Genomic DNA, 21,049 nt, shown 5'->3' on the forward strand with positions numbered 1-21,049 from the left:
ACTGAGCTCTTTTGCTGTAGGAAGTGGACGTTGATGTGTGACCTGGTTGTGACAGCAGGGGACAGCTTATTTTGTGGTTGTCAAGAACAATAACTTGTAACCAAGGCCCAAAAAGATTTTTTTCTATTTCCTAAAATTTCTGCTAAATCAACAGAGGTTTTGATGATCATTTGGTTGAAAAAAAGGGGGCATTCTCTTCTAAAGATGTTACATTTGGTTGAGAAGAAAGGGCCTCTATAGTGTCAGAATTGATTTTTACAAAGATTTGAAATTTCCCTAAGAAAATTTTTGAAATACTCGAAGCAAATTGCTAAACCCCAGGAGTTTATGAAAACGTATGTATTTCGGCAGCTGGGTTATAGCGAGGGGACTGGGTTACACAGATCTACGAGTTGGGATTGGCACCCCCACAGTCCACCTGTGGCCCCTCCACTCCTGCTCACTTTCCGCCTTCATTGCTCAGTGCCCCCCCATCCTGGGGCTCAGGGTCCTGGCTGCTGCTGGCCTGGTCGGTCTTCTCACGGACTGAGGAAGTGCATGGGGCCCCAGGTCCTTCTGCAGAGGCCATGGCACTGGGTCCTGCCCTGCTGCACCCAGGCACGGGGCGGCCCGTTCTCCGTCACTCTTCCTGAAAGGTTAATTCTGGGGCGAAGGCAAGGACTAAAGGCGTCTCCCCTCCCGCCAGCACATCCTGGAGCTGGAAGCCATGCTGTACGACGCCCTGCAGCAGGAGGCCGGGGCCAAGGTGGCTGAGCTGCTGTCGGACGAGGAGCGCGAGAAGCTCAAGGTGTCCGTGGAGCAGTGGAAGCGTCAGGTCATGAGTGAGCTGCGGGAGCGGGACGCCCAGATCCTGCGGGAGCGCATGGAGCTGCTGCAGCTGGCTCAGCAGGTGCGTGCGTGGCAGGTGGCGGCGGGGCTGTGGTGGAGACCCGGCCAGGGCCTGCAGAGCCAGGCAGGGCCTCCCACGCCCACACCTCCAATGACGACCCTTCTGTGGCCCTGCTCTCCAGTGGCCACACCCCACATACTCTGAGGTCTGTGCTCTGGTGGCCGTGCCCCCCAGTTATCACGCCTTCCTTAGATGGCCACATCGTCTGATGGCCATGCCCAGAATGGCCATACCCTCTATGGCCACACCCCTGATGACCACGCCCCCTAGTGGCCACGCCCCCAAGGCCATTCCTGTCAATGGCGGGCACTCGGGCCAGACTGCCTCCCCAGCCAGCCCAGTGTCCTGGGTGTGCTACAGAGGCCTCTGGGTGGCAGCTTCCCCCTTTGGGACCCCTGGCTACTGTGTCTTTTCTGTGACACCATTTCCTGATGGCAAGGGTGCTCTCTCCAGCCCTGTCTTGGCTTCAGGGCACTATGGGGCCTCAGGCCTGCTGGGTCAGTTCTGTGCTGATGGCAGGTGAGAAGCCCTGCAGGCTGGACAGCCTGGACATGGAGGATAGGGCCTAGCTCCTCCGTGTGCCAGGGTGGCCGGGAAGTGGTTTTATGGGTGCATTCCCTGTTAAGAACACCCCAAAGCAAAGGTTTGATTGCAGATTCACATAAAGTGCCTTGTGTACCAGCTGGCTGTGGGCATCAGTGGGCTAATGTCAGCTGTGCTCTGCCGGCCCCTCGTTAGCCTCCTGGGCCTCTTCGGTCTCCAGGCTCAGGGTGAAGACCGTCACCTGCCGCCCCTCTGCTGCCTCAGAGGGGCTACAGTTGGAGCTTGGATGCTCGGGGGACCCCAGGCACTGGCATTCCCCTCGCCAGGAGGCTCGCTCTGTGCCTGGCTCTGCCTGCAACCCTCTGGCGTCTCCTTACTCTGCTGCAGTGACATCTGGGGGTCCAGGAGTCCATTCCCACCATTTCCCTGAGTGTTGGGCGTTGTGTTTTCCGAGCTGAAGTTGCAGGAATTGGGAGGATACTGTTCCCGCCGTGGGGAGTGTGGCGTGGGGAAGGGCGTCTGCTCTCTCGCCGTGGGGAGTGTGGCGTGGGGAAGTTCCCGTCGTGGGGAGTGTGGTGTGGGGAAGTTCTTGCCATGGGGAGTGTGGCACGGGGAAGGCCCTCCGTCTCCCGCCGGAGCAATGACACGGAGACGTGTGTTCTCGTCAGTAGCCACAGGCCATGGCCGTGCCAGCTGCTCTGTGACCGTTTATTACCAAGGAAATGAGTGAAAATCTTGAAAGATTTGGGCTTGCTAAGTATCGTGACTATTGATGTTCTGCCTTTTAACCTTACAGAGAATTAAAGAGTTAGAAGAAAGAATAGAAGCTCAGAAGAGACAAATAAAGGAACTGGAGGAAAAGGTAAAACATGCAGTTTTGGGGTTTGTCTTGTTGAGATCGAGGGAGAGGAACACAGGGTCCCTCTGACTATCACTCAGCTCCAGGCCTCTGGGAGAGACAGCCCCTGACAGCAGCAGGAGGCGGCCGCCTGAAGCCTGGGCGGAGCTGAGTGGGAAAAGCCTTCTGGGTGTTGGCCGCAAGGGCTCTGAACCGGGAGATGGGAGCCCCAGGGCCTGGGAATTCCCCTGCCAGGGCCCACCGTGCGACCTCAGAGCAGCCACGCCGCCTGTGGCCTCAGTTTCCACACCTGGAGCCAACAGCCTCGGGTTCCTGCCCTGACTGGAGCCTGGGCCGTGTGGATGCCTTTGAGCCCTGCGGGTTCACCCTGTGTTGGTCTGAAAGTCAAGTTCCCAGATCAGAAGCGTCTGTTGAAGGGTGTTTAGGTTGAGGCCACACGCCAGGGCTGGGGAGGGCTGTCCGTGAGATGTGGGGTCGAGGTGCTCTGTCCATGCGCATAACAGGCTTGGTGCTCCCCAGGTCAAGGTGAGGAGGGCATGGCAGACAATCCCGACTCTCCTCTCCGGGGTGCCTGCGGGCTTTCAGGGCGGGGCAGGTTCTCCCACGTGGGGCCGGTTCAGTGGTGTCTGGGGTGACATTGTTCCCTCCGTTGTGATCGGTCCTGCCTGTGTGGTGGAGCTCACTGAAGTGACCAGCTCCCACCGAGGGCTGAATGAAGTGGCCAGTGGTCCCACCTTCTGTCTCATCCTTCTGGAGAGAACAGGAGGCTGGCGTTTGTATGCCCCTATGGCTGGCATGTGTTGGTGTGCTGGGCTGAGCCCACAGATGCTCTGCGCTTGCCAGGAGAGACTGGGTCCCTCTGGACAGCAGTCACCTTAGAGGGGCCTTGTGTCACCCCACACCCCACCCTAGCCCTGCCCCACTGCCCCTAGGCAGTGACACGCATGCTCTTCCACTGGGTGCACACTGCTGTGGGCAAGAAGCATCATCCTGAGGAACGAGTTATTCCAGGCACAGCCTTTGCGGCCCCAGTAGACACCAGGCCGCATGAGGAGGCACCCGCCAGCACCCGGGCACCTGGCAGCGGCAGGAGGGACACAGCATTCTTGGGGCTTGAGCCTCAAAGAGGGCAAAGCCTTTCCCCAAACCAAATGTCTGTTTCATTTTGAATCTTCACCTAAGGACATTTGTTTATATTAAATACTAGAAAAGTGTGAGGGCTGGGCGTGGTGGCTCATACCTGTAATTCTAGTACCTTAGGAGGCCGAGATGGGAGGATCGCTTGAGCCCAGGATTTTGAGACCAGCCTGGGCAACGTAGCAAGACCCTGTCTCTAGAAAAAAATTTTAAAAATAGGTGGTCATGGTGGCACGTGCCTATGATCTCAGTGACGCGGGAGCTGAGGTGGGAGGATGTCCTGAGCCTGGGAGGTTGAGGCCATAGTCAGCTGTGATTACCCTATTGCACTCCAGACTGGGTGACAGAGTGAGACCCTGTTTCCAAAAAAAAAGAAAAAGAAAAAAAAAGAAAATAGATCAGGTGTCATTTCTTAAATCTAGCTAAATAGCTCTTCACTTCCAAGCAGTGTCCCATGCCCGATTTTCTCTTGTGTCCAGATGGGCCTGGCTCCCAACCCCCGGCCCAGAGTCAGGCCTGCTGAGCGAAATCTACTCAGGGCGCTGCCTGTACTCTGCTGCCTATACTGGGACCGAGAGAAAGATTGCCACAGGAGTGCTGTTGTTTCCTGGGCATTTGGAATGTCTTTCAGGACAACTCTCACCATCATTATTAGCCAATGGGTGCTGCCACCGACAATTCCTGCAGCAGGTCTCAGTGATGGGTTTTGCTTCAGGGAGGAGGAGACCGGGTCCCCGGGAGGCTGGCCTTGTGGTGCCGGGTGTGAGAACCAGCGCCCACCGCCCGCGTCTGCAGGGTGCAGGGTCCCCCAGAGCGTTCCTGGGGCTGGCAGCGCCGCCCCGCAGACCCGGGGATGGGCAGCGCCCCTCCCTCCCTCGGAGGGTCCAAAGCTGTCTTCTCCTGCTGCCGGCCGCTCCGCTGCCTCAGTCTGATCGTGCGTATTTCTTGCCAGAAGCACTACAAACTCTTTTTTCTCTTTCTTCCCTCCGTTTCTCCGTCCTCCCCTTTCCGTTTCAGTTTTTATTTTTGTTCTTGTTCTTCTCCTTAGCTTTCATTCTCTGGTCGTAGCCCATCTTGGCACGAGTGGTGAGTATTTATTTGACGGGGCCGGCAGGGGTCCCGCTCCGCCTCCCAGGAGACACCTCGGCCCCTGCCCTGCCAGGGAGCTGCCCGCCCGCCGTCTGATAAACCGAAAGGCGATGACCTTCCCAGAAGGGTTGTTAGAAAGTCACCCGGCCCTTCAAACCGGAAGTCCCTCCCTGGGGGTCAGGACCCGGGGGTCTTCCGCCGCAGAGGCTGCCAGGCGCTCTCCTTTCCTGAGAAGGAAGAAGGGCAGGCTCCCCCCACCGCCTGGTGTAGCAGAACCACCCAGGATCCTCTCTAGGGGCCCTTCTGCTTCTGTGGCACGTGGCGGCCGGCCCTGGGGACAGACACAGTGGTTCTATGGCTCGTCCTCATTCTTCTCTGGGTGGTGCCGAGCACAGGTTTGGGCATGCTGGAGATTCAGCTGAGGGGGCCCCCCTCCCTGCCAGGCTGGGGTGGCTCAGGCCAGGATAGTGGGAGTCGTGGGTGACCGGCTGCTGCTACGGCCAGGTCACACGCCAGCTGGAGGAGGAGCAGGTGGGACGTCACATCATCGTTCATCTCAGTCTTCAAGGCCCCAGCCCTCAGCAGGTCCCCAGAGGAGCTTCCCCTGGCGGAAGGGGTCTCCCTTTCCGGGAAGCCCCTCACCCCTCGCCCCTCACTCCAGCTGAGCGGAGCCTCACTGACATCTGCACTCTGTTTCTTTTCTTCCAGCCCCACGTTGAATTGGACCCTTTTCCTCCAGTGGGACCAGAGAGCAGGGACACAGTGGGACGTCACGTCTCCACCCTGAAGACCCAGGGAGGTTTGGTCTCTGTGTGCCCGTCCCGTGGAGGAAGAGTGAGGAGGGACAGCGTGCGTGGCACAGAGCTCCCGTCCACCGTGGATGCACCGGAACCAGAACTGGCCCCTCTGACTTCTCGGGGGCTTCTCCCGGGGAGCCCACCCTTGGCTGCTGGACCCTGGGTCCCTTCTCCTGGACGGCAGCCCCCATCCCAGTTCCAGGGATGGGTGACGTCCCTGCCAAGCAGGGGTGAGAACCGCTTCTGTGAGAAGCACCAGACTCAGGCCCCTGCCTCTCTCGGTTCTCACTGTAGCTGCCACTGGTATCTGGAGGAAGATTTTCAGAAACAACAGACGCTGGGCCTGGTGACAAGATGAGTTTGAACATAGTGGCCTGGACGGCGACCTTCACTCAGGGGAATGTGCAGGCTCCCTGGGAGATCCCGGAGGGCCCCGGACGCCTCAGGGGCCCCTCCGATGCTGTGACGTGTTGCTGGGGTCCTGAGCACTTGCTGGCCAACGGACCCCACACCCACCCCCGTTCATCGTCATCTCTGGGGGGACAGACAAGAGCCGTGGCCGCCGTGGGCCTCGCGGTGCCATCAGCCCTCTGCTTCCCCCAGCCTGAGAAAGAAGGCCACGATCCCGCCCAGGTTGCCAGCCAGGAGCACCACAGGACTGAGTGGAGGAAGGTGTGGGGAGCGTGGTGACGGGAGGCGGGAAAAGGGGCAGAGCCGTCTGGGGCACAGATGCCAGAAGCTGCCTCCATAGTGCATCTCCAGAAGCCACGGAGGCCTTGGGTGCCCAGAGCCACCCGGCCTGGAAGCCCCTGCACAGCCCAGACCTGTGGGCCGCAGACCCCAGGGAGCCCCAGTCCCCGGTGGGCCCCGAAGCCTCACCCCAAGCCTTCGCACCCAAGGGGCAGCCCAGGGGAGGGACGTGCACACACCCGTGGCTCTGCGGGCACCGGAAGGGAGCCGTGGTCCAAGCGGCCGGCAGGTAAGCTCTGTCACGGGAATGGCCTTTCCTCTCCTGCCCTGTGTGGGTGACCCAGCACGGGCCACACGCCTCCTTCCCGGCCCGCCCATGCTGCTTAGGGAATGCAGCCCCATTTGAGATGAGAACTAAATCCACAGGCGCACCTTCCCCGCGGGGCGAGCCGCAGCCTCCCCTCTACACACCTCTGCGTCCCAGTCTGCACCCGCATGGCTCTGCCACCCCTCCACGTGCTCACCCGTTAGGATCACCTCTCCCACCACTGATGGGACAGCGCCGGGGGCTTGCGTGGGGCATGGCATGAACGGTGGCTGGGGCAGGGGTGGGTGCACAGGGTGTGAGGCAGGTGCTGCAGACATGGGCACCACGGGTACCTGGCACCTGTACAGCTGGCCTCCGCCCACCCGCAGGAAGAGGAGAAACCCCACAGGTGCACTGAGGCCGCCCTCGTGTGCCTCCCTCCTCCCTTGTGTGCCTCCCTCCCTCCTTCCCTCTCTCCCTCCCTCTCCCTCCCTCCCTCCCTCCCTCGCTCGTATGTCTCCCTCCTTCCCTCTCTCCCTCATGTGCCTCCCTCCCTCCCTCCCTCTCTCCCTCCTTCTTTCCCTCTCCTCCTCCCTCCCACCCTCATTCCCTCTCTTCCTCCCTCCCACCCTCATTCCCTCCCTCCCTCCCTCTCTCCCTCCCTCCCTCCGTCCCTCCCTCCGTCCCTCCCTCTCTCCCTCCCTCTCTCCCTCCCTCCATCTCTCCCTCCCTCTTTTCCTCTCTCCCTCCCTCTCTCCCTCTCTTCCTCCCTCCCACGCTCCCACCCTCACTCCCTCTCTCCCTCCCTCTCTCCCACGCGCCCTCCCTCTCTCCCTCCCTGTCTCCCTCTCTCCCTCCCACCCTCCACGTTTGCCTCCCTCCATGGCTCCCATGCACCTGACCATGAGCACGGTCCCACACTCAGACCCAGGACCCTTGGTGCCCTCTCTGGGCACCAGCAGGGGAAGAGGTCAGGACTGGGTGGGGCTGATTTCTCCCAGCAGGGGAAGAGGTCAGGACTGGGTGGGGCAGGCCCCACCATGGCACTTTTCCTTGCCAGCAGGATTCCCTGTTGGGAGAGTCTGAAGATCCGTAGTGTCCGTGGGACTCTGTGGGGCTCTGGTTCAGGGTGAGCCAGTTCTTAGGGAGGAAGTGGCAGCACTGGGGGGGGGGCTCCCAGGGAGCACTCCACGTCCCTCACCTCCAGCCCACACCCTGTCAGAGAGCCACCTGCATCTCCCACGGCGGGCAGCAGCCAGGGACCACAGGCACTGCTGTTCCCTGGAGATCTCCCCTGCATAGAAAATGGGAGGGTGACGGGAGGTGCGACCACCACCCTCGACTCAGGAAGGGACAGGCAGCTCCATCCTGCGGGTCCCCTGGTCCCACGTTCACAGGCACAGCGTGGACAAGGCATTGTCCTCGTGTGGGTCAGACCTGGGAACCAGGCAGGATCTGCCTCCTGCATCGCCCAAGTGTGCCAGGCACAGCCTCCGGGCAGAAAGTTCACGGCAGGGGTTCATTCCAGAAGGAGCAGGAGGCCAGCAGCCCCAGCCCTGGCACACAAGGGCACCGCAGGCCCACCAGCCCTCAGGACGAGGCTCCCGTGACTGCCAGGAGCTCCGGCTGCCTCCCCAGGGACTCCGGTCTACAGCAAGTGCCAGAGCTCCAGACGGGGCGTTTCCAGCTGCGTATAAAGGACGCAGTCACAGGGCGGGGGCTCCACCCGCCTCCGGGTCCCCCAAGGGTGGCTGGGATGGTGAACGCCCTGCAGCCCAGCGACAGACACCGTGTGGACACGCGCACATCCCGCAGAGGCTTCCTGGCTGGGTCCTCCCACCCCCTGCGGGCCACGCCTCACAGCGGGGCAGCTAGATTGTCCAGGCTGTGCTGAGCCCCAAGCAGATCCCCCCTGACAAGTCTCAGAGGGGACCCCTGGCCAGGAGAGGGGGGCCTGGGGAGCAGGGCCCCCCACAGCCGCCCTCGGTGACATCTGGGACTTGGACATCCATGGGCGGCCTTCCTGGATGGAGCCATTTCCCGGGTTCGGGAGCTACAGTTGACTTGGAGCTTCTGCTCCCAGTGTGTGCCCACGGGGTGGAGGGGCGGTGCTGTCAGAGTAGACAGGCCACACCCTCATCGGGGAAAGGCGGCCAGCAACATGCAGACTGTGCCTTAGGCCGTGGCCACAGCGGGGACAGAGGTGAGCGGGCGCTGCTCTGATAGGGGCTGACAAGCAGCAGAGCAGCCTCTGGCCGGGTGACACCCTCTCAGAGCCACACATGAGACTGTCGTCAATGGGTTCCACCAGCCTCCCGGGGTCAGAGAGCGAGCTTCCAAAGCAAGACCAGCAGGAAGGCGTGTGTGAGCCAGTGAGCCCCAAGCCATTGTGTTGCACCAGCTGGGATGCCCTGTGGCTACCCCGAGGGGCGGGAGACCCGTGGGCAGAACCAGAAGCTGTCGGTGGTGACACCCTCTTGAGCTTGTTGAGTCAAGTGAGCAGAGGAGATGCCTTCACGGGCCCCCTTGGGGGAGGTGACAGAGCGGAGCGGGGGCTTTGGGCCGAGGCCAGCAGCCCCCAGAGCTCCTCTGAAGTGAGGCTGCTGTCATCCTCTCAGGTCCTCTCCCACCCTGTCCGAGGGTGTCAGGAAAGAGCTACGACCTGAATTTGCAGCCAGTAGGGAGGTTTTGTGCCGTGGTCCCCACTCCCAGTCCTGGACCACCAGCCCCACGCCCGTCAGGAGCAGAGGCCCTCACCACCGGGCACAGGTGTGCCGTGTGCCCTTCTCCGTGGCAGGAATCACGATGTTGCCGGTGTGAGTGTGTGGACAGTGAGAGTGACAGGTGCCTTCTCGCTGAGCGTCTCCCTTCTCCCCAGTTAGCTTCTTACCCCCAACTTTTGATATTGAAATAATTTTAGATCTAAAGCCGCACAAATGGTGTAGAGGGTCCCGTGTCCCCTCCAGCCGGCTTCCCCTGGTGTCCCCATCTTGCAGAATCATCATACACTTGCGAAGCCCTGACTCGGCCACACCCCGGGCTCTGTAGCGCCAGGTTTTCTCCGGGCAAATGCTCCTTCCTGCTTCAGGATCACACCCTGCCTCTGGTGCCTGCCACCGTGAGAGGTTTCAGTTCTTCCTCGTCGCTCTTGACCTTGACGCTTGGACTAGAACGGGCTGGTCATTTGGCAGAAGGTTCCTCGGGCAGGTCTGCCCGGCCTGTGGTTCCGTGGAGACAGTGCATCTGGGGGAAACGCCCAGGTCGATGGACCCTAATGTACCCACCAGCGTGCCTGGGGTGGGTGTGTTTCCTCGCTGACACTGGAAGCTTGAGCACCTGGCTAAGGAGGCGCCTGCCAGGGTCTCTTGTCATCGATGCGTGTGTCGGGGAGATTTACAGAGACTGAAGAGACCACGTTTTCTCCAGGAACGTCCCCGAAATGTCCACGCCGTTGCCGGATCTTCCCTGCAGCATTTCCTCCTGCGGGGACTCCTCTCCCGCTTCCTCCTGTTTCTTTGGTTAGAATTTTCCTGAGAGGAAAATTCCTCAGAGAGGATCTGCGCCTTTTCTCCTGTTTCTTTGCTTATTTATTGCACTGTGTGCTTCTGGCCATTCAGTCTGTCCCTGGGCCGTGGCCCGGAGAGGCTGCGAACGTCTTGCTCAGATGCTCCAGCAGGCTGGGAACTCTTCCTCTCCATCCCTGCAAGGCGGGTCCGTGACCCCTTCCCCAAGGAGCTCTGGTTTCTGTGTGGGAGAGCGGTGCTCAGAACCACAGTCTCTGGACCGACCGGGGCGTGCTTTTTGCTACTGGGGTGACGGTATTTCCAGGTCCTCTCAAGACAGCCTGGAAATACGTGTGCGAACCAGCCTGTGTGCACCCGTCAGACCCGGCCTGGAAATATGTGTGTGAACAAACTTGTGCACACCCACACACCTGTGCCTCCCGCCCGCCCGCCCTCCTCTCTCCCCACTTCCTCCTTCCCTTCTTCCCTCCTCCCTCTCTCCCTCCCTCCTCCCTCTTTCCCTCCCTCCTCTCTCCTTCCCCCTTTCCCTCCCTCCCTTCCTCCTTCCCTTCTTCCCTCCCTCCCTCCTCCGTCTTCCCTCCTCCCTCCTCCCTCCTTCCTCCCTCCTCCCTCCCTCCCTCCCCCTCCTCCTTTCCCCCTCTCTCTCCTTCCCCTCTCTCCCTCCCCCTCTCTCCTTCCCTCCCTCCTTCTCTCCCTTTCTCCCCCCTCTCTCCCTCCCTCCGTCTCTCCCCCTCCTCCTCCCTCCCTCCGCCCTCGCTTCCTCCCCTCTCCCTCATCCCCTACCTACCTATCTCTCCAACACTGTTACGAAAGCACGCGTTGGTGGTGACGCCTCTGATTCCAGGCTCCGGTGCACAGTCCCCCAGCCGCCCTCCTCTCCTTGTTGGTACCGTCTTCCTTTGGTGGTCGCGGATGCTTGGTGCTGGCCGTCTGCAATGTACCTGCCTGTCGGTTCACCGGGGCACTAGCGTCCACCGGGCGCTTTGGGGTTGCTAACCCAGATCCTGTCGGGAGCTGCTGCCCCAGCGGGAGCACACCTCCTCCTCCCTCAGCCTCGGGCGTCCACACACGGTGCTGTTCTCCAGACAATGCGGTGTCTTCTCTGCTGACGTGCCCTCCCTGGGGCTGCTCACGTGCGATGCAGCCAGGTGCCTTCCTGCAGCTGGATTCCATTCCCTGCTTCACATGGCGACTTTCTGAAAAAAATGTACTTGTAGCACAATGGGCTGTGGGCTGCTTGTGGTGCTGTGGGGTGTTTGTGGTGGTCTACAGTGTTCGTGGTAGTGTGTGGTGGTCGGTGGTATGTTCATGGCGGTGTGTTCTGTGCTAGTGTATAGTGGCTTGTGCTGTGTGGGTTTGTGGTGGTCTGTGCTGTATTCGTGGTGGTATGTGGTGGTGTGTGGTGTGTTTGTGGTGGCATGTGGTATGTCTGTGGTGGTGTGTCTGGTGGTGTGTGGTGGTGTGTGATGTGTCTGTGGTGGTGTGTGGTGGTGTATTTGTGGTATGTCTGTGGTGCTGAGTGGTGGTATGTGGTGTGTGGTATGTCTGATGGTCTGTGGTATTGTGTGGTGGTGTGTGGTGGTGAGTGGTGTGTCTGGTGGTGGTATGTAGTGGTGTGTGTTGTGTCTGGTGGTCTGTGGTGGTTTGTGGTGTGTGTGTGGTGGTGTGTGGTGGTGTATTTGTGGTGTGTCTGTGATGGTGATGTGTGGTATGTCTGGTAGTCTGTGGTACTGCGTGGTGGTGTGTTTGTAGTGGTGACTGGTGTGTGTGGTGGTGTCTGGTGTGTCTGGTGGTGTGTGTTGTGTCTGGTGGTCTGTGGTAGTGTGTGGTGGTGTGGCTGTGGTGGTGAGTGGTGGTGTGTGGTATGTCTGTTGGTCTGTGGTAGTGTGTGGTGGTGTGTCTGTGGTATGTCTGTGGTGTGTCTGTGGTGGTGAGTGGTGTGTGGTGTGTCTGGTGGTCTGTGGTACTTTGTGGTGGTGAGTGGTGTGTCTGGTGTGTCTGGTGGTGGTGGTGTGTGTTGTGTCTGGCGGTCTGTGGTAGTGTGTGGTGGTGTCTTTGTGTTTGTGGTGTGTCTGTGGCGTGTCTCTGGGTTGTGACCCATGCACAGCGCACGCCCCACACCCCAGCCCCACCACAGATAGCCCCACCCGCTCAGTGCCTCCTGCTGCCTTTCCAGGGACCCCTCCCCTCCCTGGCAGCCCTGAGCTATTTCTCGTTAAGTTAATTTTGCCACTTGCAGGTCAGGTAAAGAGTCACATGACACAGCTTTGGGGTCTGGCTGTGTCACGTTAAGCCCGCTTGAGATCCCTGGTGTTGGGTGTGGCTCCGTGGGTTTTCCTCCTGTTCCTGTGTAGAATCCCCGTGGCTGGAAGGGCCACCGTGCACCAGGGTCTGGTCAAAGGATGTCAGGCGGTTTCCAGTTTTTGGCAAGTCTGAACAAAATGGCTCTAGTTTGTGTACAGGTTTTTTCGTTTTCCCTTCTCCTGGGTAAACACCCGGGACCGGGCTCCTGGATCCCGTGCTGAGCGCGTGAGTAGCTCGTGTCGAGAGTGGCTGTCCCGTGTTGCATTTCCACCAGCGCCGTGTCCTCGCCCGTTCTCCGCGTGGTTGGTCTGCTGCTCTTTCTTCGCTTCCTTCCAGTGGGGGGGCAGTGGCATCTTATCTGGGGGTTAACTTGCACTTCTCTGCTGACTGACGATGCTGAGCGTCTTTTTTGGGTGTTGACCTTCCATCCGTATACCGTCTCCGGCGAAGCGTCTGTTGAAATCATTTGCCTGCTTTTGAACTGGATTGTTTGCTTGCTTATTCCTGAGTTTTGAGAGCTTTTCCCTCTATTCTGAATACATGCCGTTATCAGATACAGATTTCTTCTGGTTTCTTTCTTTTTTTTTTTTTTTTTTTGAGTTGGAGTCTTGTTCTGTCACCCAGGCTAGAGTGCAGTGGCACAATCTTGGCTCACTGCAATCTCTGCCTCCTGGGTTCAAGCGATTCCCTCCCTCAGCCTCCCGAGTAGCTGGGATTACAGGCGCCCACCACTGCACTCGGCTAATTTTTGTATTTTTAGTAGATGGTTTCACCATCTTGGCCACGCTGGTCTCAAACTTCTGACCTTGTGATCCACCTGCCTCAACCTCCCAAAGTGCTAGGATTACAGGCATGAGCCACTGCGCCCGGCTGAGTGTCTTTTAAAGAGCCGATGTTCTTAATTTTGATGGGGTCTAATCTATCTACTTTTAAAAAATGAATTGTCAGTTTTGGTGTTAGAACTAAGAAAACCTTGCCTAACTCAAAGCCACAAATATTTTCTCATATTTCATTCTAGAATCTGTGGTTTTATGTCTCAAATTTAATACACCTGTGATTCACTTGAGTTAACGTTTGCATTTGGGGTCAGTGTGGGTTGAGTTCATTTTTTGTGAGACCATCCTTGTCTCCTTCCACTGCCACCCCCCACACCCCATGGTAAGGAATTCTTCCTTTTGTTATTAAAGTCCCTTCTGCTTGGCTCTCTGTTCAGCACTGTCCTGGCTGGGGTGTCCTCCCTGTTCTGTCACCACCAGATGGGAGAGCAGGGCTGCTGCTGGGGTCCCCTGAGCCGGCCAAACCAGTGTGTCTGGTCTCCATTTGACCCCGGGGTGGGCTGGATGTCTAGGGCCTGGGCCTGGGCCAGCTCAGGGTCTGGAAGCTCGAGGTGAGTTGATTAATTGTCAGTGGGTTCAGATTTACAGCTTCTTCAGAGCAGGCGCCTGAATGCCAGTGAGCAGCCCTGCTCTTCTGAGCTGGGTCACAGACTGCTTATTCTGTGCTTCGGTCGGAGATGTCTCTATGGACATCTTAAAACCCAGGGAGTTTAAAAGGCTGCCCTTGTTTAGAATGTGTCCACAGTTCACGGGCGTCACGCATGATGGAGCAGCAACCTTCACTTCAGACCGTCCGCCTTCTTACTGTGTTACTCAAGAAAAGAAAGAGAAACAAAAGGGTGAGATGTTTACAAACGGTTCACCCGAGTGTGAACAATTAGTCCGTTGAGGCTGTTCCCGCCCAGGCAGTTGCTGGGGGAAGCTCCCTCTGGGACCCCTGAGTACAGCCCAGGCACTGCCTGTCTTTCCTGGAAGCAGAGACTGCTGACGTTGACCAGGGGCCGGAGTCTCCCAGGGGCCCCAACTCAGGCTCTGCTCAGGTGCTCAGGAGCTCCCTGCAGGACTTGCCCCCAGCAGCTGCCCATCAGCACAGCTTCATCAGCGGGGGCTCTGACCCCAAGAGGGAACGGGGAGGGGCTCTGCCCTGGGGGCTGCCTGTGTTTGTCCAGGGGGGCTCTGCCCTGGGAGCTGCCTGTGTTTGTCCAGGGGGCTCTGCCCTGGGGGCTGCCTCTATTTGTCCAGGGGGGCTCTGCCCTGGGGGCTGCCTGTGTTTGTCCAGGGGGGCTCAGCTGTTTGCTTGTCTGATGGCAGAAGCAGCTTCTGTGCAGCCTCCAGCTTACAGGCTGCCATGGGGTCACGTGGCATCTGCATGGCAGAACCCGTGGGAGGGTCCCTGCTGGCAGCTCCTGCCTGGTTCCCTCGTTCTTGGCACAGCGCTGGCCTCACGTTTCTCGGCGCACATGACCGCGTTGTCCCCGGTGCCGCCGTGCGCCTCGCTCTTGCTGTCGGGCTGCTGCGGCCTGCTTGCTCTTTTCCCTTCGTCATTGCATCGTGGCTCTGCCACCCACGACAAACACGGACCTCTGACCTCGTGGGCCGTCCCCTCTCCTCCCCTCCCCACCGGAGCTCCGTGCAGTGCTTTGCAGCCGACACGTTTCCAAAAGGCATTTTTAAAAATTGTGTTTGAACTTTTGTGAAAAGGCATTCTTGGGTGTTTGTGCTTGGAATCGCTGTGCTGGGATTCGCCCCGTGCTGGAGCTCTGCTTCCCCTCCAGTGAACGTTTGGGTGATTTCAGGTTTCGGCTTTGATGAGTGGTGTTCATTGAACATTCCCGCGGAGTCTCAGGATGAGCCGGCACAGCAGCGACTCCTGGGTCACTGTAGGAGCCGGAATCCAACTTTGGGAGATGCTGCCAACCTCTTTTCCAGTTCTCATTGGCTTTGGAGATGTTTCTGTTTGCTCTTTGTTTAGAATCCTTCTGTTTTTCCCAATGGCAAAGATGTTCCTCAAAGGTTACTGGGTGATTTGCACAAAATCTCAGAAACTGAACAACTGACTTGAAGCCGAGGGTCCCCTCCCGCTTTATTGCTCTATTGTCTGATTTGTTCTTTTCAGCCAGCAGCTCACGGCCTGCGGGCCAGCTGTCTTGCAATCTGTAATGCAACCATCTTGGTTAGAGCAATAATGGATCCTTCTACTAGTGTGGCCGTGGGGCTGTTCATAAGGGATGTCATTATGAGAGAAGCCAACCTTGGGAAAGATAGCTGTGCTTTGCCGCTGAGGCCTGAGAGCAGCTGCCGTGACCCAGATAGAAAATGAAACCCGGAATCCATGGAGAACAGGCAGAAAGTGTGTGCATGGCAGGGGAGGGGTGTGCTTGTGTATTTGGTCATGTGTGTGTGCACCTGCTCCTGTGCACTGGGTAGTGTGTGTGCGTGTGTGTGTGTGTATACACTGTGCCTTTGGTTGTGTGTGTGCACTGGCTCCTGTGCACTGGGGTGTGTGCGTATGTGTGTGTGCACACTGTGCATTTGGTTGTGTGTGTGTGCACCTGTTCCTGTGCCCTAGTGTGTGTGTGTGTGTGCATGTGTGTGTGTGTGAACACTGCATTTGGTCATGCATGTGTGTGCACCTGCTCCTGTGCACTGGGTTGTGCATGTGCATGTGTGTGTGTGTGTGTGTGTGCACACTGTGCATTTGGTCATTGTGTGTGTGCACCTGCCCCTGTGCCCTAGTGTGTGCCTGTGTGTGTGTGTGTGTACGTACACTGTGCCTTTGGTTGTGGTGTGTGTGCACCTGCTCCTGTGCACTTGGGTGTGTGCATGCATATGTGTGTGTGTGTGTACACTGTGCATTTGGTTGTGTGTGTGGGCACCTGCTCCTGGCCCTAGTGTGTGTGTGTGTGTGTGTGTGTGCACACTGTGCATTTGGTCATTGTGTGTGTGCACCTGCCCCTGCGCCCGTGTGTGTGTGTGTGTGTGTGCGTGTGTGCATGTGTGCACACTGTGCATTTGGTCATTGTGTGTGTGCACCCGCTCCTGTGCACCCACTTCACTGTCCCACCTGTCACCTGTTACCATCAAAGTGACTTCTGTGTTTACTGTTTATTAGGGAGCTATAGAGCCAAAATCAGCAGGAGGGTGACCCAGAGCAGAGCACCACGTGCCTGAGGCCTGTCCCAGGATAGGAGGATCATCCTAGCATCCACGCGAGCCACATGGGGCTCCTCCGTGGGGGCTGTGGAGACGATGACTTCAGAGGCGGCCCTGGGCAGACAGGGAGTTGTTAACAGCGCTGGTCCCCTCTATAGGGTTGAGAGAGACCCCATGAGGAGGAGAGAGAAGGAAGAGGAGAAGGAGGAGGAGGAGGCTAAGCCGGTGTCTGGGTAAGGTCTACTTCACATTTCCCCCAAATCAGAGCTTCAAGAGAAAAATACCTTGACCGTGAGCAGATTTGGTGGTTGCCATTTGTTTCTGTTTGGTTTGAAAATGTTTGGCTAAAGCTTCTCAGACAAAAGGTCCTGTGTTCAGCCCACGTTCTGTGTCTTCTCAGCTGGGAATCTGTGTATTTGTGGGCAGTGTTGGGGAAGAGAGCAAGGATCCAGGCCACAGCGTGTTACCCCTCCCAAGCGGCTCACCCTGTGTGAGACCCCAGGGATTGCTTGTCTCATGCACAGTTTTGGAAACTGGGGCTGTGGGTCCGGAGCCATCCAGTGGCGTTCATGGTCTGATGATGCTGCTGAGGCAGGAGGAGCCCCGGACCCCAGGAAGGTTCTCGTCTTCCTTGCCAACCACGTTATGTTTCCAAACAGTTGAGATTCCAGTGGAAATTTCCAGCACACACACAGACGGCAGGGGCCTGTTCTTCAGGCTCTGTTTTGACATAAATCAGAATGCTGTTTCCTGATCCATATGTACGACTCCGTCTGCACGTGGTGCTCACGGTGCTGTTGATAGGGGTCCTGCTTCTGCGGCTTTCAGCAAGGTTCCCGTGCCTTCGTGCCTATGGGGCTGGGCCCCGACCTGTGGAAGTGCCCGTGCCAGCCCTGGGTGCTGCCCCAGACATGCTGCTGTCTCCTGTCCCTGCTGTGTTGTTCTTGGCACGGCCCAGTGAGCCAGGTTCATGACTGTGGTCGTTAACTTGTTCCTACACTTCATCAGCCATCCTCACTGCAGCCCAAAATAAATTACCCAGGCTCTCCCCTCCAGCACGAAGGGCTGGGCCTCGCTGCTTATCCTTCCCCAGCACCACACACCACCATGGGGCAGTGTTTGTCGACCGGACTCTTGGGTTTCCTGGGTTCTGAGCTGGTCAGGGCTCCACCAGCACCATCCCTGAGCTCCCCACATCCTGCCTCTCTCCCGTCAGCTGACGCTCGCCCACCTAAGAAGCACTTTCCTGCGCCCTCCCTGAGAACAATGAAAGCAGATGTTCTGGGGGTCCCCGAGACCACCTGCATGTCTGGGGACTCACTAGGACTCAGCAATCACACCACAGCAGGACCACACCATGGCACAGCCACAGCACGGCATAGACATACAACAATATCCACACCACAGCACAGCCACACCACAACACAGCCACACCACAGCAGTGACAGCACAGCCACAGCAAGGCACAGATGCCACAACAGCCACACCACAGCACAAACACATCACAACAGCCACACCACGGCACAGACACATCATAACAGCCATACCACAGCACAGACACCACAACAGCCACGGACAGCACAGGCACACCACAACAGCCATGCTACAGCACAGACACACCATAACAGTCACAGCACAGCCACACCACAGCACAGATACAACAGCCACACCACACATACAGTCATACCGCAACAGCCACACCACAGCATAGCCACACCACAACAGTCACAGCACAGCCACCCCATGGCACAGGCACACAACAGTCACAACACAGCCACACCACAATACCCACACCATGGCACAGGCACACAGTCACACCACAGCAGCCATACCACAGCACAGCCATCCCACAACAGTCACAGCACAGCCACCCCATGGCACAGGCACACAACAGTCACAGCACAGCCACACCACAAACCCACACCATGGCACAGACACACAGTTACACCACAGCAGCCACACCACAGCACAGCCACCCCACAACAGTCACAGCATAGCCACTCCAGGGCACAGACACACCACAACAGTCACACCACAGTACAGACACACACAACAGTGACAGCACAGCCACAGCATGGCACAGACACACCACAACAGTCACAGCACAGCTACACCACCACATCCACACCACAGCACAGCCACACAGCCACACTACAGCACAGACATACTTTAACAGCCATACCATGGCACATACATAATAGTCACACCATGGCACAGGCACACCACAACAGCAACACCACAGAACAGACATAATACAACAGCCAGACCATGGCACAGCCACATCACAGCAGTCATAGCACAACCACACCACAGCACAGACATACCACAATAGCCACACCATGGCACAGCCACATTACAACAGTCATGCCATGGCACAGCCACACCACAACAGCCACAGCAGAGCCACAGCACAGCCACACCATGGCACAGACACACTATGATAGCCACGCCATGACACAGCCACACTACAACAGCCACACCATGGCACAGACACACTATAATAGCCACAGCATGACACAGCCACAATACAACAGTCATGCCATGGCACAGACATACTGCAACAGCCACAACAGCACAAACCACAACAGTCACACCACAGCACAGCCACACCACAGCACAACCACACAACAGCCATACCACAGCACAGACACACCACAATAGTCACACCACAGTACAGGCACAACACAACAGTCACAGCATAGCCACACCATGGCACAGGCATACAACAGCCACACCACAGCACAGCCACATCATCACAGTCACACCATGGCATAGACGTACCACAGCACAGCCACACCACGGCACAGCTACACCACGGTGCACACACTGTGGCACATGCATACCATAACAGCCATGCCATGGCACAGCCATACCACAACAGCCAAATCACAGTACAGCCATATCACAACAGCCACACCATGGCACAGCTACACCACAGCATCCAGACCACAGCACAGGCATACCACAACACCCATGCCATGACGCAGCCACATCACAACAGCCACACCACAGCACAGTCATACAACAACAGCCATGCCATTATCTGTCACAGCCCTATAATCGGGAGGCATGGCTGGATCTGCAAGGGAAGAGTTCACAGGCACAGCCTGGAGGGGCCAGTGAGCAGACTTCCTGTGCTCTCCCCGACCACTCTCTCCTCCTGGAGGGGCACATACTCCCTCCAGTAGCAAACTGCAGTCCCACATGTGCTGTGCTTCTGCCCAGGGAATTCCAGCTAAGACCCAAAATTCAGGGTTTTGACTGGGGGCTACTCACTAACATGCCAGGTCCTTAAAACAAAAGCCGGCATTTGCCATAAATCACATTGTTCGCACAGTCTAGGCAGGAACCTCCTCACTAAAGGAATGCTTTGAAGCCAAGTTTCCAGACGCCAGCCGATGGCCACCCTTGCAAGCTGGCACTTCTGTATCTAGTAGCATCAGGCCCGTCCACAGAGACAATCCGGAGTAAGGACTTTGGGGGGCCGGGGCTTGCATGGAGGCATTGAGGAGCCCCATGGAGCCACAAGACCAAGGCCAGACCCATGGGTGGCTGCCTCCCACCTGCCCCTGTGCCTGACATGGCTCCAGTTTGGATGAGGCACTCGGCTGACTGTGCGGGATGGTGGCCAGAAGGGGCAGGGGAGGTGGGAGGGAGAAGACCACATCCCCCAGAGGAGACGGAAAAAACGGGGTGTGATGCAGGGATTTGAAGACTGCAAACCTGGAAACAGAAAGACATTGTGTGTGTGTGTGTGTGTGCGCGCGCGCGCGCATGCATGTATGCACGTGCAGTGTTTGAGGGGTGTGTTGTGTATGCATGTGTATGTTTTGTGCATGTGTGTATTATGTGTGAATGGCATGTTTGGGCATGTGCGTGTATGCGTAAGTGTACATTGTGTGTGCACATGTGTGTAGTGTGGTATGGTGTGTGTGCATGTGCGTGTGTGTATTTTGCATTGTGTGTACACGTGCAGTGCATGTGTATGTGGTGTTGGCACGTATGTACAGTATGTGTTGTGTGTGCATGTATGTGTATTGGGCATTGTGCATACACAGACGTGTGTGTGCGAGTGTGTTGCGGCCATGGGCGGGGCAGACGCTGCCTGTTCTGGAAGCAGGGCAGTGAGTGGAGAGCGTGGCCCGTGGGAGCAGCTGGCTCTGGAGCGGGCCGGGTGGCCACAGCAAAGGAAATGTCCGGGTCTTGTCCCTTCAATCTGGGGAGTGATTTCTTAAAATACTGCATGATATTTTCAGCCAGCCCTCTGTTCTATATTTGCATGTGGATAGTTCATATCCCAGGCAGTAAATCATGGACATCAGAGAGGCATTGATGGGGGAGGAGTCTTACTGGGTACGTGTCTGGATTCCTGGCCCTGCTGAGCCTGGAAGTGTCACTGAGGGAAATCCCTACTTTACATGGAGCTTCAGCATTTCCATCTGCAAAATATGAGGGCTGGACAGCCAGGTCCCCTTCCTCTTGTAGGTTCTAGAGATCGATGGTTCCACAACAGCTGATTTAGAAATGAATCAGATTAAAGAAACAAAGAACAATGTGCAATGTTAATTGCAGCTGAGATTTCGGCTGTAACGCTTAATATGTGAAGAAACACACGTATGTGTCAATTGACTGCATTTATTTTTCATTCTGTTTGAGGTAATATCCTCTTACTTAGAAGTTAGGTTAAAAAAATCAAAAACCAAAAACCTCTTCAGACGTCTCCTAGGTTAGAAAACCGTGGCGTCTCTGCTGCTGGCCTCTGGCTCTGCCCAGCGTGCCCTTGTGCCCGCCCCTCAGCCCACACAGCCTCCTACCCACACGGCCATGACCCAGGGGCTGATCCAGGGCCAGCCCTGTGAAAAGCAGCTCCTTCATAACTTCTGCAAAAGCATACAAACTTGTAATAATAAAAAATTTGAAG

The 21,049-nt window shown here is 57.4% G+C and overlaps 2 protein-coding genes across 24 annotated transcripts in view; both read left to right on the forward strand.

Annotated features, from left to right (window-relative positions):
* Positions 1-5,317, forward strand: part of JAKMIP3 (Janus kinase and microtubule interacting protein 3) — a 128,508-nt gene extending 123,191 nt beyond the window's left edge. For 13 of the 22 annotated variants that reach the window (XM_074383105.1, XM_074383107.1, XM_074383110.1 and 10 more), the window contains 2 exons: positions 686-889; positions 2,229-4,438. In XM_074383105.1, the coding sequence (XP_074239206.1) occupies positions 686-889; positions 2,229-2,360 (336 nt within the window). In that variant the 3' untranslated portion in view covers positions 2,361-4,438. The other 9 variants (XM_074383113.1, XM_074383123.1, XM_074383114.1 and 6 more) reach the window with 1 other exon arrangement.
* Positions 5,318-5,664: 347 nt separating this feature from the next.
* Positions 5,665-21,049, forward strand: part of DPYSL4 (dihydropyrimidinase like 4) — a 40,556-nt gene continuing 25,171 nt past the window's right edge. The window contains exon 1 of one of the 2 annotated variants that reach the window (XM_074383124.1): positions 5,665-6,293. The gene's annotated coding sequence lies outside the window, so the exon portion shown is untranslated. Of the gene's footprint in view, positions 6,294-10,498; positions 11,043-21,049 lie in introns of those variants that run through there. The other variant, XM_074383126.1, reaches the window with a different exon arrangement.

The sequence above is a fragment of the Saimiri boliviensis genome, chromosome 12 (assembly GCF_048565385.1).
Source record: "Saimiri boliviensis isolate mSaiBol1 chromosome 12, mSaiBol1.pri, whole genome shotgun sequence".
Classification (NCBI taxonomy): domain Eukaryota; kingdom Metazoa; phylum Chordata; class Mammalia; order Primates; family Cebidae; genus Saimiri; species Saimiri boliviensis.